General features: G+C 37.1%; 2 protein-coding genes across 2 annotated transcripts; both read right to left on the reverse strand.

Annotated features, from left to right (window-relative positions):
* Positions 1–627: 627 nt before the first annotated feature.
* tax1bp3 (Tax1 (human T-cell leukemia virus type I) binding protein 3) lies at positions 628–7813 on the reverse strand. The gene is made up of 4 exons (XM_059341701.1): positions 7532–7813; positions 5842–5961; positions 4005–4082; positions 628–2245 (listed from the first exon to the last, which is right to left on the reverse strand). The coding sequence occupies exons 1-4, from the start codon at positions 7568–7570 to the stop codon at positions 2096–2098; spliced, it is 387 nt and encodes a 128-aa protein (XP_059197684.1). The 5' UTR covers positions 7571–7813; the 3' UTR covers positions 628–2095.
* A 4080-nt stretch (positions 7814–11893) lies between these two features.
* hsh2d (hematopoietic SH2 domain containing) lies at positions 11894–16320 on the reverse strand. Its single transcript, XM_059341842.1, has 6 exons — positions 16170–16320; positions 15516–15691; positions 14436–14525; positions 13777–13942; positions 13231–13470; positions 11894–12607 (listed from the first exon to the last, which is right to left on the reverse strand). Exons 2-6 carry the CDS (start codon positions 15638–15640, stop codon positions 12164–12166), a joined length of 1065 nt encoding a protein of 354 aa, XP_059197825.1. The 5' UTR covers positions 15641–15691; positions 16170–16320; the 3' UTR covers positions 11894–12163.
* Between the last annotated feature and the right edge of the window lie 617 nt (positions 16321–16937).

The following is a 16937-nucleotide window of genomic DNA, read 5'->3' on the forward strand; positions in this document are numbered from 1 at the left end:
AATGGCTTTACTCACAGCCAATCACTGCAAGCGTACTTCAATTTAATGCTTTGTGTGATTGGCCCATCTACAACCTATAAGGTCCAGGTGTGATGATGTCAAGCGTGGTGGAGTTAGCAGTTCAACATGCAATGTATTTGTGTAAGAAGTATTTATGGAGACGAGTGCTGGTGGCGTTTTACACGATAGTAGTAGGAAAAAAATGAAGTTCTCTATTGGTATTAATACTAATTTAAGGGTACTAGTGGTGATACCCAGCCCTACCTGTAATATGTGCTGTATCCCATGTAGTAAATAAGTCTTTGTTGCAGAAAACAAACAAACCCCCCCAAAAATCTTTGAACTTAGTGGTATTAAGTGTTCATTTAAGGCTGCTGTGCACGTTATCAAACAACATTCACTGCTGCTCTGTTCAGGTTTACAGTTTCGACTTTTGGTCGTTGGTGAGAAACAACATTAAAAACATTTTGAGACAGTTTTCTGAATGTAGCTGATTCCAGTGTCAAACTAGTCTGTTAGCTTGTATCAAGATAGCAAATTAACTTTCACCTCCTGAATCTGACGAGGGTGATATTTGAGAGCTAATATGTGGAAAATCATCTGACAAAAGTTATCCAACAGGAAGTCTAGCTTCTGGAATGTTGTTTATTTGAGATATATGTACGTTTTAAATGTGTTACTTTAGCAGACGCAGACACAGAAGGATTGACAGAAAATAAAGAATCATTTGTGAAAAGATTAGTATGCATTAAAACACTGAGCATGAAGGTTTGGTGTACAGAACGCTGTACCATTATTAAAAGAAGAAAACGATTACAAACATACTTTACTTGTTTGCTTTACATACAGTTTTTTTTATCACTTTACAGCTCCTTGGCTTTTACTTTGGCATTTGATGCTGTAAATCTTGACAGGAATGACAGCAAATCACTTTTTTATTTTATTTAAATGAGATGAAACGCTGATCATTAAATCATACAATAAACACCAATGAAAATTCTTGATGGTTCCAAACCATCAAGACCAACTTTGGTCAGCTGTAGGCAAAAAGGATTAAAAAAAGATTGCTAGCAAAGGACTCGTATGAAGCGTGGACTGGAAACATTTGGCAGAGATCTCCAAAGTTGGAATGAATCAAGAATTTTGCACTATAATCAACACTGATGTGTAGAAGGAAGATATGGAAGTATATTTTATGAAAAGTGTTTACTTGAAAAAAAATTTTTCAGTCATTTCAGTTAAACCAGTCAAACAGTAGATATAGTAATTAGAGCCAAACCGATACATCAGTAAGTAGATTCTATTGGCCTGTCAGATATATTAGTGTCAAGAGGGCCAATATGAAAACTTTTTTAACAGAATATAATGCAGAAAAAGATGGTTGGGTAATTTAGAAATTATGTTATCATGTAGTTTGTCCAGCAGAGTGCTCTGCGGCTCACAATCTGGTGTCAAGCAGCACAGATTGAGAGACAGAAAGCTGCTCTCAGTGATGTGAATTTTTTGAATGTCATTCAACACAAGGGACGAGAGCTTAACATCACTGTAGCAAAATACGCGAAGGGCAACAAATGTAACATTTGCATTTAGGAAGCCCATATTGCCTGTGTTACATGTATATACTACATCAGCGCTAAATCGATAACAGAATTCTTTTACTCCCTAAAATCCAGTACCGGTCAGGCTCTAATAGAAATTGATGTGAATATCTGCGTAAACTATTTATTCTTAACCAAACTATTTATACAGCAACATGATTTTGATTAATTGCATCAGAGTCCTGTGGATCAGAGAATTTTTGGATTGCTACATATTTTCGAAGGATAAGCTACAAAAATAAAAAGTAAAGCAGATAACTGAGAGATGAGTAGGAGTGTGTATGGAAAGAAAGAGCACGCTCTCATTGTCCAATGACTGTCCCGTGCAGACTAAAGCATCTGGGTATTAAACACTTTGCTGCGTAATATTTTTGCATTGACGTTGTTATAAAGGCCACAGTGACACCATCATCTAAGCTTGTGGGGGTCTCAGTATATGAGAGTGTTCGGGTCCTTGACTATTGCATTAGTCTGTGGTTGTAATTAGTGTCAGTACATTACTGTCTGGGGTAACCGCCCATTGAGTGTTTGACAGCGTCTTCCAATGATTTCCTGGTTACCAGTAGCCGCACCACGTCCTCATTCTTCTTTGTTAGTCTTTTACGAGCCTGGTCGTGGGTCACCATGGTCATATCCCAGCCATTGACCTGCGAAGAAGGAAATATTTTGTTTCAGAAAAGTTTTAGCTATTGTGTCTAATTTAAATGCACTTTGTGATTTCTGCTGCTAGGGGTATCTCAATCAAAACAATAAGAAAAGAGAAACTCTGATAGTCGGGACGTAACATGGGACCATGGATCTGGTTGTCCTTACACAATCTAACGAGACTCCGGCCTCAATAATGTTCATAGACGGTTTAATGTTTATAGTTTTATTCCCAATATGTTCTGTCAGGTTCGTTCAAGATCAACATTAGCCGTGTTTCCATTAAAGTCAAAGCAAATTTTGAAGTTAAATTTTGTTGCATTAAAGAAAATGCAGATAAACATTTCCATCAACTGGTTCAGAGCGAATAAACGTAGCTGCATAAACGTACAATGGTCAGAAGGTGGCAGTGTAATATGCTGCTGTCGGCTCATTCCTCAGTAAAGAAGTAGAGATGGCACAAGAGAAAAAAAACAACAAAAAAGATGTTGGTAATCGGACAACTTTTGCCCCCCCAGTAATTGGATTTAACTGGGCAACTTATCATTGTTCTTTCATGTCAGCTCGTCTTGACCGTTGGAGCGGAAACAGCTGACCAGTCATGTGAGTTAAATGTTTGCTACATCAGAACTTATCCGACAAAAGCATTTCCACCTCCGGTTTAGCGCATTAACTATTTTTGGAAAGGTGAAATCACCTCAAGCTAGCGTAAAAACTTTTATTTGATATCATTTTTCCTTTATTTACTTCTCGAGGAATCACTGAGGGCAAACCCTCATTTACAATGATGTAGAGAGCACAGAAGAAGACATAATGAAAGAACAACAATAGACAAAACACTTGAAAAACATTAAAAACAGTAACAGTGAAGAGTTATTGGTTATCATAGTTTTAAACTGGCCCATAGTTATAACTGTGTTGAGTTTGAGTGAATGTTGTAAGATGTTCAACGTAGATGCAGCAGAAAAACTGAAAGCAGTTTTTCCAAATTCAGTATTTGTCCGGGGAACACTGAGCATTAAGCAATCACTAGAGCGTGTGGGATGATTATAGTATGTGACCAGTTTAGTAAAGTGCTGAGGTATGGTGGCATGTTGCCTGTCAAGACTTTATAAATGAAAAGAAACCAATGCATATGGGCAATTACGAAATGTTTTATTGATTTTTCTGTTTCCATCTAGCTTTTCTCATGTGACTCTTCAAAATGTGCATATAAAGTAGTTGATGAAAACACGACTGCTGTCTTGTAACGAAATACCTGCAAGTAAATGTACTTATTACATGAGTGAACTACCCCTACAGCTGCTGTAACTAACGGTAAATGGCAAATTCAACGTGTGGCAGCATACGCATTACCTTGGTGGCTGGCATGAGCACATCGCATCATTGGTCTTTACTTGATTACTGTGTTACAAATGGCAGCAATTAATAATTTTTTAAATGATGCCATGCTGCAGAAAAAATGCTGTATAACTTTAGCGGAGTGTAATTCTGTGACTTTGTATGATTCACAATTACTCTCTGATGTATCATCTGGAAGGAAGTTTGAGCAACTAGAGGAGGTGAAGGGGAGATGACGCCATTGACAGATGACCAAATGAGAGAATTAAATTCCTTGATTCAACAAACCATAAAACATAAGTCTAGTGAAGTGTAGGATGAGGTGAGCACTGCTCCTGATGAACAGCTCCTGTCTGACTCTTGAGTGTACACATGGTGCCACCTTGTGGATTTAGACCAAAGCCCTCTTTCACTACACACCTGCATTAATTTGTCTCCCATCCTCAAGCCTGCCGCGTCTGCTGGTCCTCCAGGCGTTATCCTGGTCACATAGATGCCCTGTGGACACAGAAACACATTTTCTCTTTTTTTATGTGATCACTTATGAAATATCAGACAGAAACCAATCTAAAAAACTCTACAAAAAGAGAAAAGGGGAATCCCAAAAATGTGAAATGACATTCAATAAATATAAAATAGCATATAATAAGGGTTACTGTGGCATAGTAGCTTGACAACTAAAAAAAAACAGAAAAAAGCAGGAAATACATTTACAACATCACATTTGAGAGGCTGGGGGTAACACATTTTGGCATGTTTGCTTGATGAATGACTTTTATCATATAAAAACTAGTTCATTTTTAACATTTTTGAGCAGAAAACATGACAAGAGCCTATTGTTTTTTTTTAAGTTACGGGTTAAGTGCCATTGATGAGATAAGAACACATGCACAGCTCTGTGGAAATGTCAAGAATAATTAAAGGAAAGCCTGAAAGGTCAAAGGACAATATATTATTCCTCTGTAACAAGGTTATCTGTGCCCGGCATCTGTTGGCACATTTCCATCTCTCCAGCTCACACTGTCAGCAGGTAAGGACACAACTTTCCTTTCTATGACATCACTTAGGTGGGTCTGGTTCATTCCCACCAGAGGCTGCAGGTTATGTGTTCAGGCTTGTCCCTCTTTTATGACTCCCCAGAGTTCTACTTCAGTATCACTGTGCTTCAGCAGATCAGAATGTGATCAGGAACAGAAGACAAATCAGATCTGGAGTTGTATCACATTGGAAATCAATTGGTAGATTTATGTATCAAAAAATATCCTGAAATTCAAGGAAAACCTGAAAAGTCACACCACAGAGTCAACTTCACTGCCTAACCCTAAAAAAGTACAACAGATGCAATCCTTTCCTGCACTTTATCATTTATGTTGGAGTGGGCAGCATTTTACTAATACAATTTATTAGTTTGTTACTGTTTTTATGGATTGTCTCTTTTGTATTTTAAACCCCCAACAATAGAGAACAAAAATGTATTAAACTGGATTTTGTTTGGGTAAAAATAATTACACTTAGTTCTCCTTCAGAGACATTTTGAAGTATCTAAAAGTTCTCTATGCTATGATTTAGTTTTACATGGATTTCCCACATAAAAAACTAACACCCAAAAAAATTGAAAACACAGCACATAGCACATCTATGCTTCCTGTCTCATGTAGAAATTCTGGATTTGGTTTCACACCCAACCCACCAACATTGCTCACGTTAGGTTAATCGGTGAATAGCTAACATACAGCTATGATAAGAGTTTTCATATTTTATTTTTTTATGTTGTTTGTTGGCTTATGGCTTAGTGGTTGTCAAAGCATTAGTGGCTGTGAAACATGCAATCCAAAGATGCATGTCTGTACTGACACGTCTGCTCTGCACTGAACTGGAGGTTTCAGGTTTCTTTTACATATTTTGATTGGCTTTCGAAGTGACATGCCAAATCCACCCTACCAGATGTCTGTTTTTAATCCCAGATTGTAGAAAAGTAGTGAGACATTGCCCCTTCCAGTAGAGGAATGTGACAACACCTCTCTTGGCAAACAGAAAAAAGTCAGTGTAGTCATGGTCAGATATTTAAGGTAACATAAATGTAAGAAAAACACATTTTTGAGTGGAGGGAGACTGACAAAATGGTCAATAATAATGAATATATTATAAATAATAAATAAAGAAATTCTTATTTTGTCGCTATCAGCAAGCTCTGGCTGTACCATTCACTGCATACAACTACAGTACATCAAGAGCTGATGGACACACACACACTTACTTTGTCAGTCTTGTCATCAGAGAAGGGGTTCTGTCCAGGGTCCTGGTCGATCCCTCCTCCAATGCTGAAGCCCAGGATCAGACAATCCCCCTGCCGCAACTTCTGGATCTCAATGCGTTGCTGTTAGACAAAAAATCTGATTAATTCCAATTTATACACCCTTACACACAATTTCTTTCCAATGTCAGTTGGGATTGGCTGACATTTGGTGACACTAATTAGGATAAGCAGTTACGGATTATGATGTTTTTTGTCATGTTTGTAAAAAATATTGAAGAGCAACAGTTTTGAAAATACTGTGAAAAAGTTACAATCCAGTGAGACAATGAAATATCCAACACAGCCAATTTCAAAGCATGACAAATGGTGGATTTCAGAGGTTGTTCCCTAGTGATTGAAGTCCACACTGGAACAGAGACTTTTTTAGTCCATCCCTGCTCTTGACACTGACAAGCAGCTGCAGGCTCACTAACCAGACAGATAGATGACTCTGACAGTAGCACTCCTCACAGCACTCCCCGACACAAAGGCTGCCTGTGTGCGTGGTGATGAATAACCAGACATTCACTGAGTGGTGTGGCTGATATAATGAAGTCTGAGGATGTCATGGACTTTCTTAATACTCAGTCAGGACTTGTGAGCATTACTAAACATTTTCCAATGGAAAATAAAAGATGTTTATAAGCCTGACTGGTAGACCTTCACTTTCTTCCCCCAAAATTGTAGTCAAATTTTAAATAGGACACTACATGTATACAAATAGACACAATTCTATATGAGGACTGAGAGGCAGATTTTAGAAAATCCTGTTTTAATGGAAATCTATATTATACCCCAATCAATACACTGGGAAGGCCAAAATTTTGACTGGCATTAGCCTTTTAGTAGTACGTTAGTAGTTGTGTACATGTCAGCCAACAAATAACAAGAAACTGCTGTCAGAAATGTTACAAAATATGTTTGGGGTCATTGAGAGTTTTTAGATTAATTTTTACATTTTTAACCAGAATGTCCTGATGAGTTTATGTTTCAACTGTAAAGTGTCCCGTTTAGTGTATATATCTTGGTCACAACTCTTTTGACAACTGAATGTAAGGGATACTTGTTGAAGAATGTCAGACAAAAAAGCAAAGAATAAGAAAAATTGGCTGATATATTGTTATTAATTAGATTATATTACTCTTGGAGTACATTACCAGGATGACTGAACCACATTGATGGTGACGCCCATAGGTGTAGTGAGCTGTTCAGATAAGCGGTTTGATAATAAAAGGAAATGCGTTATATATTATTATTATTATTATATATTGGGTGATAGCAGTAGCTAGATTTCATAGCCTCCCTTTTGATAATACTTTCATACTGTTACACGCTTCTTTGTAAAGTGAGAAACTATCAGAATAAAGTGTGTAACCCTTAATGTCAGCTCGCGCTTTCAGTGCATTTACCGTAAACATCAGAATACAAGGTGCACCCTAACTTTAGGGGCGGTTGGTTTGTCCACTTAGCTTTGCCGTGTAGCAATTCAGCTAAACAAAGACAGTTATGTTACCGTAAACACAGTCAGCTAACGTTAGTGAGCGCGTGGGGACGAGCTAATATTAGTTAATTCAGAGTTTTCTACTGATCTGGACCTGAAGCCGAACAATAGAGTGCCGTTGAATGGACACAGCCCCCCTCCCAAACTTACCACAACAGCGGTCACCGGCTGTCCCGGGACGAAAGACATTGTGTCGCTACGAAGTTTCGAGGAAAAAAACAAGTGTAGAAACGTGCAACAACTATTGTTGTTGAAGTCAAGTAAAAGAGTCTGGACAGTGGGACACTTCCCTACATGAGTAGCAGCAGGCTGATCCTTGCTGGAAACCAACTGCTTCCCCGATGACGTCACCTCGCCCCCCGGCTTATTAGCTCCGCGCGTTTTGTAGCACGGAGTATCCGGGGAGGGCGGTGTCTAACGTTTGGCCGTCGCCCTCAGACTCTGTACAGAAATGCGTTACAAATCAAACTCTCCAAGGGATTGTTTGTGTCCCGAGACCAGGCTGGGTGTTTTCCTTAAAAGGAACTGGCAGAAAGTGACCTCCTTTGTGATCCTTCATTGTCCACCCTCTACTTATCAAATTATCCTGAGAGATATCACCACACACGAAACGCGCTGGCTACTTATCAGGAAAAGAGAAAAAAACATTTGTACTTTTAAGTTCTGAAATATGCTCCTCCCCTATTGAAATATGCTCTTTAAAAAAAATCTCCACGATTGCTATTTATGTATTTCGTTCCCCTATCCTATTTCGAAACCTTTGGCCAAAATCTGGACATGTCTTCTCATAAAATGATAGATTTCTGTTTATGTAATTATGTTACTGTTTGTACTTTAAAATATTTAATATTGTACTTTAAAATTTAAATCCCTAATATCTGCCATTGCATATATAAAACAAGAAAAGGACACCTGCTAAATGACATTGTAGAACCTATGCAGCAGGTTTCTTTGCTTGTTTGTTTGTTTGTTTGGCTTCACTCTCTTTATTTTCCTAATTATACATTTAGTTTGTATGGAGGCCAATTACCATCAGGAAAAAGAAAAAACAATCAAAATAGTTAAACATTCATAGTTATAATATGGAGTCAGTTTCTTGTGATTCTGTCGCAAACATGTTCATTTAATCATAATCATGATCATATAATCATAGAGTGTGTTCTTTTTATAATTCTTAAATTATTATTTATCTGTTTATTTCTTTATTTTTTTCCTGGCAGCTATGGGACTATTAGCCTATTTGTTCTTCTATTGAAGTAAAATATCAGAGATGATTCTGTTTAAAGAGATGATTCTGTTTAAATAAAATTTTGTTTTGTTTTTGTTTTCTTTGTTACCTTTGTCAATTTTGTCAATTCTGTATTTTATTGCACTTTCTTGCACTTTTATGTGAAGCACTTTGGTACGGCTCAGCCATCTGTAAATGCGCTATATAAATAAATCTGACTTGACTTGACTTGACTAATATATTTAAATGCAATATGTGGTGGTGGTGTATATATATATATATATATAATATTTTAAAAGAAAATATTTTTATAGTATGAAATTCACAACAAACATGACCTTTAGTAGAAAAAAAGACTTGACGACTTGAAATTGCATGCTTTCATATTGTGGTATTAAAAAAATGATCTGAATGCCCCACTTTAGTCTTTGAGCATCTGATGTGGTTTACTGCCACTAGATGGTGATCTATAATGACACAAGTGGTTTTTCTTGATTTAACACAGAGAGCTCTGAACTGTTCATCAACCCTTTTTATGTGGTCAAAACTGACTAAAGGATAAATCAAATTATACAAAATAATAAGCAAGTCATAACATTCTTTAAATATTTTGGGACTTTATCAGAACATTTATTGTAAAATGAGACTGAAAAGCTATTGCCATGTGACACAATTAAAACCCAAGTCGATTACATGACACAGCATGCATCCCACCGCTGAGAGACACCACAGACAACATCAACAATATGAGTGAGAAGTGAAGCAAAGGAGGAAGAAGAGGAGAGTTGTTCCCTCCAAACATCCGCAACTCAGACTCACTCCACTTTAAAAATCAACTCAAAACCACTGGTGGAATGTAACTAAGCATGTTTACTCATATGTTAGCCTAATTTATACTTCTACTTCACTAAATTTTACGGACAAATATCATACTTTTTTACTTCACTACATTTAGCTGCCAGCTTTAGTTACTTTTTAAGTCGAGATTTAACATGAAAAAATACAATACATTTAACCCTATAAAGCCTGAACCATGAAATAATTGCCAGAAAATTCAATTTTTTTTAAAACCGAGTGCTTATTAACTTGCTGACGAATTTTAAAAAATAAATCAATTGCATATATGAATTCTAATTTGTATCATATTTGATACATCAGGTCTTTTTGTGCAATTTGTTGCTCACAGTTTGTTTTTCTTGAACTAACAAAAACATCAAACAACATTTTTAACTTTTCCTTTTTCCTCAAACATGCAAAATACATATTTTTTCCATATAACACAACATCATACATCTGCTGATATGAAGTTTTTTTAATGCAGCAATAACTGATCCACTCGTGGAACCTGCATATCATTTTTGCTACATCCGGTATTTTTGTGCAATTTGTTGCTCAGTTTGTTTATCTTCAACACATGTATACATCAGGTTTTTGATGATGTAGAGGTCTCAAAAATTACTGTATCTAATATGATACACTTGGCTTTATAGGGTTAAAATGATTAAGCATGTTAATAAATTCAACCACATACTGTACAAGTATATCAGGTAGGTCAAATTAGCCCTACCTGGACAAATATAAAAATGTTGCTTACATAAATGCATCGAAAAACAATAATACAATTATTTATTTGGAATACATCAAACAATCTGAGTGGGGTCATTCTACGTAATGAGTACCTTTACTTTTGAATATTATTATTTTGATCCTGATACTATTTTACTTTTAAGTTAGTTATGAATGCAGGACTTTTGCTTGTATTGGAGTGATTCTGTGTGTGGTATTTCTTAAGTAAAGGGATCTGAACACTTCTTCCACCACTGCTCAAAACCTTTACAAGAAAGCCTGCTCTACCTGACTCACACTGCCTCTCCAAATCTGAACCTCTAAATTTTGTTTTTGTACTCTGTTGTTGCATTTCATGTAGAAGGGTCTTTGAGTATTAAGAAAAGCACTTTATATATATCCTATCAATTATTATTATAAAGGTAGAGCAGAAACAGAAATTAAGTAAATTTCCAGTACGGGACAATAAAATCACATTATTCATATACTTTGCTCTTGTTTTACACTGCAGACAGAATTTAGAATAACATTAAACAAAGAACCGCAGCTGAAATAGTTTCAGAAATGAATAGATACTGAAAGGTTAAAAGTGGTTTATTTGCTCAGTCATGTAACAGAAATGAGATGCTTTATGCAAATATATTATCTTGTTGCAGAGCCATTTGCAGTAAAAATGTGTTTACCCCTGACTTGTTCAGACGCCATGCAAAGGTGAATGAACTCACCTGTATGTTTCTACCTGTGCAACAAGTTTGACCAGCCTCCACATTTTCTCCCAGCTTCCCTTTTATGCTTCCGATAACAGACCTGCACCTGATGCTACATTGTCTCCTGTATTCAAAGCAGCTGACATAAACCATGTAATTCCTGATTTACATACATATCACATCAAACTTCCTCCTGCTGTCCTTTCATATCTTATTCACCTGAATTTGAAAGCAAGGGAAGAGCTCCAGCCAGATACACATATACTGTATATATATATGAATATTTTTTTGCTTCAATAGATTTATAGATTTTATGTAACATGAAAAAATGCAACAGTGTTTCTGTATTGCCTTACAAATAAATACAAATAGAACATTTACAAGTCAGTGGCACTAATTGCAGTCACATGTAAGCAGCAGCTGAATCTATTTTACACTTTTATAATCTTCACTTTGCAAAAGAAGAGCAAATGCTTTAGTCAGCTGAGTCCCAAACAACACAATTAAAGGCAGCTGTGGTTCAGTTATTTAAAATGAAAATAAGTAGTTTGCACAGTTTATACTATAGGCTACATTTGCGTTCTCCTTGCTATGAGTTAAATCAGAGTTAGGCAACCCGCGGCTCTTCAGGCCACCTGCAGCAGGTTATATGACATTTCTTTACATGTTCATTTCATTGGTGTAGGCCCAAAGCAATTTGTATTCTTCAATTGTAAAAAATGTGTAGCTAATATACGGCAATTAAGAAATATATTTTAAATGTTAGCTTTCGATTCCAAATCTCCTGAGATATTCCTTCTTGTCCATCTGCACTTTGGTCCTTGCTGCATTCTGACGAATATTAATAAATGCTCATAATGACCTATTAGTAGACCTATAGCTAGGCTTATTTCAAATTAGTATGCTGTTTTATCTTCATTCTAAGGCTCAATATCAGGTTTGCAGCTCCATTTAAATAATGTTTCTCTTTTTTTGGCCTACAATGGTTCTTTTGTTAGTAATGGTTTCTGAACCTTGAGTTAAATGAAAGAAAGTGAATAAGAGTATTTCCCCAAATGACAAAATAACGCCATAATGATGCAACTTTTGGACCTTAAGGTGTTTGTCAGGCAAATACTCATGTAAACACAGAAATTGAAAGTGGAAACAGTGCATTATTAAACTTTTATAAGGTCTGAATATTCTTCTATTTTCTTTGTATTATGCTTTTGTCCTGCACCTGCACCCACTTAATGTTGGATTCTGTTTCACATTGTTTTTTCTGAGGAAGCCGTTTTTTTATCAGTAGCCTGGAGCAAAAGGTGGGGGTGGACGGTACTCGTGAGGTAACTCTTCATCAGTCAGTCTCACATCACAAGTGTAGGAAAGTGGTGGGGCAGTGCAGCTCAGAGGCCCTGCTGCGATCTCCTGGTACTCATTCTCAGCATTTCCACTGCTTTCAGTCGCCTCCATATTAATCTCTGCATACATGTACTCCTGCGACGGGCTCCTCTTCTTTACGAATTTCTTCTTGAGGTTAATCAGGTTGGAGACAACAGAAGGCTTTGCTTCCTGGTTCTTCACAGACTGGTGTTCAGAGGCTGTAGGTGTGTGGGGACTCTCAGGTGCAGAGGCTGTTCTGATACAAGTCTGGTTTTGCTTCAGTGGAGGGAGAGAGCTCCGAGCAGGGACCTCAGGAGGCGGGACTGGAAGGCTGTCGGCTGCATATCTCTTTCTGGTTGCAGGCTGGAGATCATGAACATGAAGCATAAAGCACAGAACTTGTTAGAAAATAAAAGCCTTCAATTTTAAAGTTAAAGTCACTATGAAACATGGTTTCAAATCTCAAGTATCTCCAAAATATTAAGTCATCATTATTAAATAAGCTGCACTGAAGTTTAATAGTCCAAATGGGACTGAATTAACTGCCTCTACATCTGTCATCAGATGTTGATCGCTGATGCTAAATTCCGATTTGTGCACAAAATTAATTTTCCCGCGTGAGTGTGAGTGAAAAAAGCAACAACATAAACGGAGAAAAGAACAAACAACAACAACATGCAATGTTAAAATGCCTGACTTTACAGCAGAAATAAACATGTTGCAGCCTGGTTTGGTCTCAGTAGCAAATTTCAACTAATATCGCATCAAAAGGGTGAAATTTTATAAATTCATCTATTTAATTTAGCCTTAAGTTTTGCATAATTAAGGATGTGGCCACATCGAGTGACAAGTGCTGTAGGTGGCATGTTTCAGCCACCAGGCTTCAGTTGGCTAAGAAAGCTGCTTCCAACAACAACAAAAAAACTTTGAAATGTCTTTCAAAGCACATTAATTTGACCACATTAGATATCTAAGATTTTCATTACCGTTGGGGTGACGACAGTTGGAAATTCTTCTTCCAGAGCAGGGTACAGTCTGTTTGGAGACAGGACAGGGGAGCTCCTCGGTTTATTTCGTCGATGAGGAAGGGCAGGTGGGACATCCTGTTGTGATGTTGGGTGACTTACGCTGGGATGCAGGCAGTTATTTGGTTGCAAACGTGTGTTAGTGTTTGGATGTCTATTGGGAAACAGCAGCTCTGCATAGTCAGTGTTGTCATTCGAGGTCTTCCGTGATATCAGATATCAGAGAGAGGGAGAGAAACAGAACAAGTTGTGGTTGGTTTCTTTTTTTCATGTTGCACGCATGCAAACAAATAAGCAAATATTGGTGTTATGGGGTTTTGGAAAGGTCACTCGGTTTTACTCTTAATGATTAACAACAAATATGCAGCCCAGATGCATTATTGAAAATAACTGTTGAATTGGGCTAATTTCTCCTAATGAGCACAATGACTACAATGACCTAAAAACTGCACAAATCTATAATTAATTGAATGACTGTTCAATTTAAATAATAAAACATTTCCTCACCTGCCCACAAGCGACAGTGAGCACCTCACTGAACGGCATGATGGGAGTCCTACGATGAAAGTCCACCAGGTCCTGCAGAGACCGGTGGCGCCTGTTCTCCCCAACTACGATGTAATGACCGTCATCCAACACATTGATCATAAAATGTCTGCAGCGGTCCCCAGCACTGAGGGTCAAAGAGGTAGAAAGAAAAACATGTCAAGAAGAGTGAATAGAGCAGGACTTTGAACTGTCTGAACATACAGGTGCATCTCAATATATTAGAATATCATAGAAAAGTTTACTTATGTCAGTAGTTTAATTTAAAAAGTGGAAACAACACATTATATAGATCCATTACTCACAGAATGAAACATTTCATGTCTAAATTTATTTAATTTATTCTAATTATAATGATTATGGCTTACATTTATTGAAGACCTAAAATTCAGTGTCTCAAAAAAATATTATTACAAAAGACCAATTTTAAAAAACATGTTTAATATGGAAATTTCTCTAAAAAGTATGTCCATCTATATGACTCAATACTTGGTTGGGGATATTTGACCTGAACTACTGGAAATGGACATTTCCATTATATTCTAATTTATTGAGATGCACCTGTTGTGTGTGAGTGCAAACTGTGAAATGAATCCCCTTTAATCCTGAAAAACACTCACCGGTATGAGAGAGTGTAGCCAATCCTGGTCTCACTGACTCTGATGAGGAAGTAGCCAGGAGGCTTGGGCATCAAAAGTTCCTCAGCCATTCTGCACAAATGACCATGAATAAAACCTTTTGTTGATCTGTTAATGATTTAATCATTTTATAAGGTGGAGTTACATGTGGTCCACCACGCTGTAAATGTGTCATCTTAAGAAATTAAGACAGAAAACAAAATGTTCTGACCATGCATGGACTCAGTGAAAAAGAACAATCAAATAAATACAGCGCATTATGTCACCCCACAGCAAATATAATCCATCATAAAGTTGTGACAGTGTGCACTGGGTGTGGAGGAGGGAACAATTTTCTTATAGGTGGAAATCTGGTAAAGTATTATAAGGGTAAAGTCCACTATTCAATGAGTTACTACACTGTGACTAATGTTCATCATACATGATTGTGAATAACCAGTGTTTTGTCCTTGTACTGTACAGGTCTATAGTTTGCTTGCTATTTAGAAAAATCGATGAAAAATGTAGGATATTTCTGTTGTCACACCAATACTTTTTACTCAAGTTTTTGTGGTTTTGCTGTTTTCATATCACATACAGAAGGACGTGGTTAGAGTATATGGGGGTTGAGCATAATTGGTAACCTTTATATTTACATGGTTGCAAAGAACTTCCTGAAAAGTTTATATTACTTCCTGAAAATGTGACATTTTGGAGATTCAAGATGTTTCCCTCTTTACGAGTATCTATTCTTTGCTCCTATATTGTAGCTGTATTTCATGCCTTACTTTGGTTATGTTGAGCACAGAAAGAAGTTGCATGAAGAGTTTTACTTTCATTCTCTTTAACCTGACATTATACTGTCTATACAGCCGAGTAAAAAAATATGATACATTCTAAAGAGATATATAACTACAAAAGCAGTTGTATACTTGAGAAATCCACTATAAACAGTCCCTGCATGCTGCAACACAACACTGTTATCTTTGTCATGTAAAAGTTTTAAACATGGCTCTCCACATTCCTCCCTGTCTGCTGTTTACTGCTTCTGATGGCAGACAGTGATAGAATTTGAGAACTTACTTCCTTGAAATGATCCCATGAAACCATTCTGGGACGATGCCGTTCCTGATCACTAATCGGAGCTGTGACTCTGTGAACCAGATGAAAGCTTCACGCTGTGCTTGTGATGACTGACTCGACTCCATGATCCCGGGAAACAGCTCATTTAATTCTCTGTTGAGTCTATCGGAGAAGACCTGTAAATGCATCATTTACAGCTCATTGAGTCCATAAATAAAGGTAAAAGGTAAGGTAAAAGGTAAGGTAAGGTAAAACGTGTGCATAGAGTACAATACAAACCTGTTACAGATATGAGCCGTCAGTTAACAAAGATTACTGGGTTAAATTAAAATGAGTAACAAGCAGATTATACATTCAAATGCCAATGATTTGATCATCTTTCACCCTTTTTCATGTTCATTCTTCCTCTTTCAATTATAACATGTCACTGAATAGAACATGATGGAGAAAAACCCAGTAAAATGAACTTTTTTAAACCATCATTTTAAATACAATTTACAATACAAAGTGTATCTTAGACAGGACATTGTACTACTTTATACTACTAATAGTTTTACTGGATTTGGTTTATTAAAAAAAAACAGCTTACATTTGGAGTTCGAACACTAAACTTATTTGGTAAATTCAAAATTACTCACAGCAAAGGTAACTCACCTTGTCTCGCAGCTCCGTGATAAAATGAGACAGCAGATCTAACTCACCTGACTACACCTGTCTGGGGGCGGAGGCAAAACCCACATTACTGTAAGTAGCTGTCACAACCACAGTATAATGTAGCCAAATTCTAAAAAAAAACCCCAATGTCATATATACTGTGGCTAACAAATTATTATCCTTTATGTGGTCAGTTATTTATAAATGTGACAGTATATTTGGATTCTATGAGAGTCTGTCCTACACAGATGACTATATAAGAAAGCCTCCAGTGTGTTAAATACAATAAGGTTAAATTGAACATTTTCAACTATTTTCAGGCTTTAGTCCTGTCCTCTTCGGTCATTGCCGGACACCAAACTATCACAGGCAAACACATGGAGACAGACAACCATTCATGCTCTCATTTAGAGGGCAGTTCAGAGCACCGATTAAACCTAAGCTGCATGTTTTTAGACTGTGGGAGGAAGCTGGAGGACCTGGAGAGAACCCACGCAGCCCCATACCTACACCTGTTTCCAATCAACCCTTTAGGAAGAGAGAGGTGTGATTGGCTGTCAGAACAAGTTAAAATGATTCACTGGATGTTTTACACCACTGTGGAAGGAAGGAAGGCTGGCTGGTTGGTTGGTTGGTTGGTTGGTTGTTTGTGTCAGCTGAAGTCAGATATAGGCATTTTACTTTGCATTCTCTCTTCTCTCTGGCTGAAGCCATGGGACATCTTCTATGGTAACTTAGAAATGGTTCTTCCTGTACTCAACATTTAGA

The sequence above is a fragment of the Centropristis striata genome, chromosome 9, assembly GCF_030273125.1.
Source record: "Centropristis striata isolate RG_2023a ecotype Rhode Island chromosome 9, C.striata_1.0, whole genome shotgun sequence".
NCBI lineage: Eukaryota > Metazoa > Chordata > Actinopteri > Perciformes > Serranidae > Centropristis > Centropristis striata.

What these genes read in the sequence shown, in the direction of transcription:
- tax1bp3 (XM_059341701.1), bottom strand. Translation starts at nt 7,570, where the DNA reads ATGTCTTTCGTCCCGGGACAGCCGGTGACCGCTGTTGTG. An exon ending in AGCCGGTGACCGCTGTTGTG is followed by an intron (nt 5,962 to 7,531) that starts GTAAGTTTGGGA and finishes TTTGTCTAACAG; the next exon opens with CAACGCATTGAGATCCAGAA. An exon ending in CTGATGACAAGACTGACAAA is followed by an intron (nt 4,083 to 5,841) that starts GTAAGTGTGTGT and finishes CTGTGTCCACAG; the next exon opens with GGCATCTATGTGACCAGGAT.
- hsh2d (XM_059341842.1), bottom strand. Translation starts at nt 15,640, where the DNA reads ATGGAGTCGAGTCAGTCATCACAAGCACAGCGTGAAGCTTTCATCTGG. An exon ending in CATGGGATCATTTCAAGGAA is followed by an intron (nt 14,526 to 15,515) that starts GTAAGTTCTCAA and finishes TCATTTGTGCAG; the next exon opens with AATGGCTGAGGAACTTTTGA. An exon ending in CAACTGTCGTCACCCCAACG is followed by an intron (nt 12,608 to 13,230) that starts GTAATGAAAATC and finishes CATGATCTCCAG; the next exon opens with CCTGCAACCAGAAAGAGATA.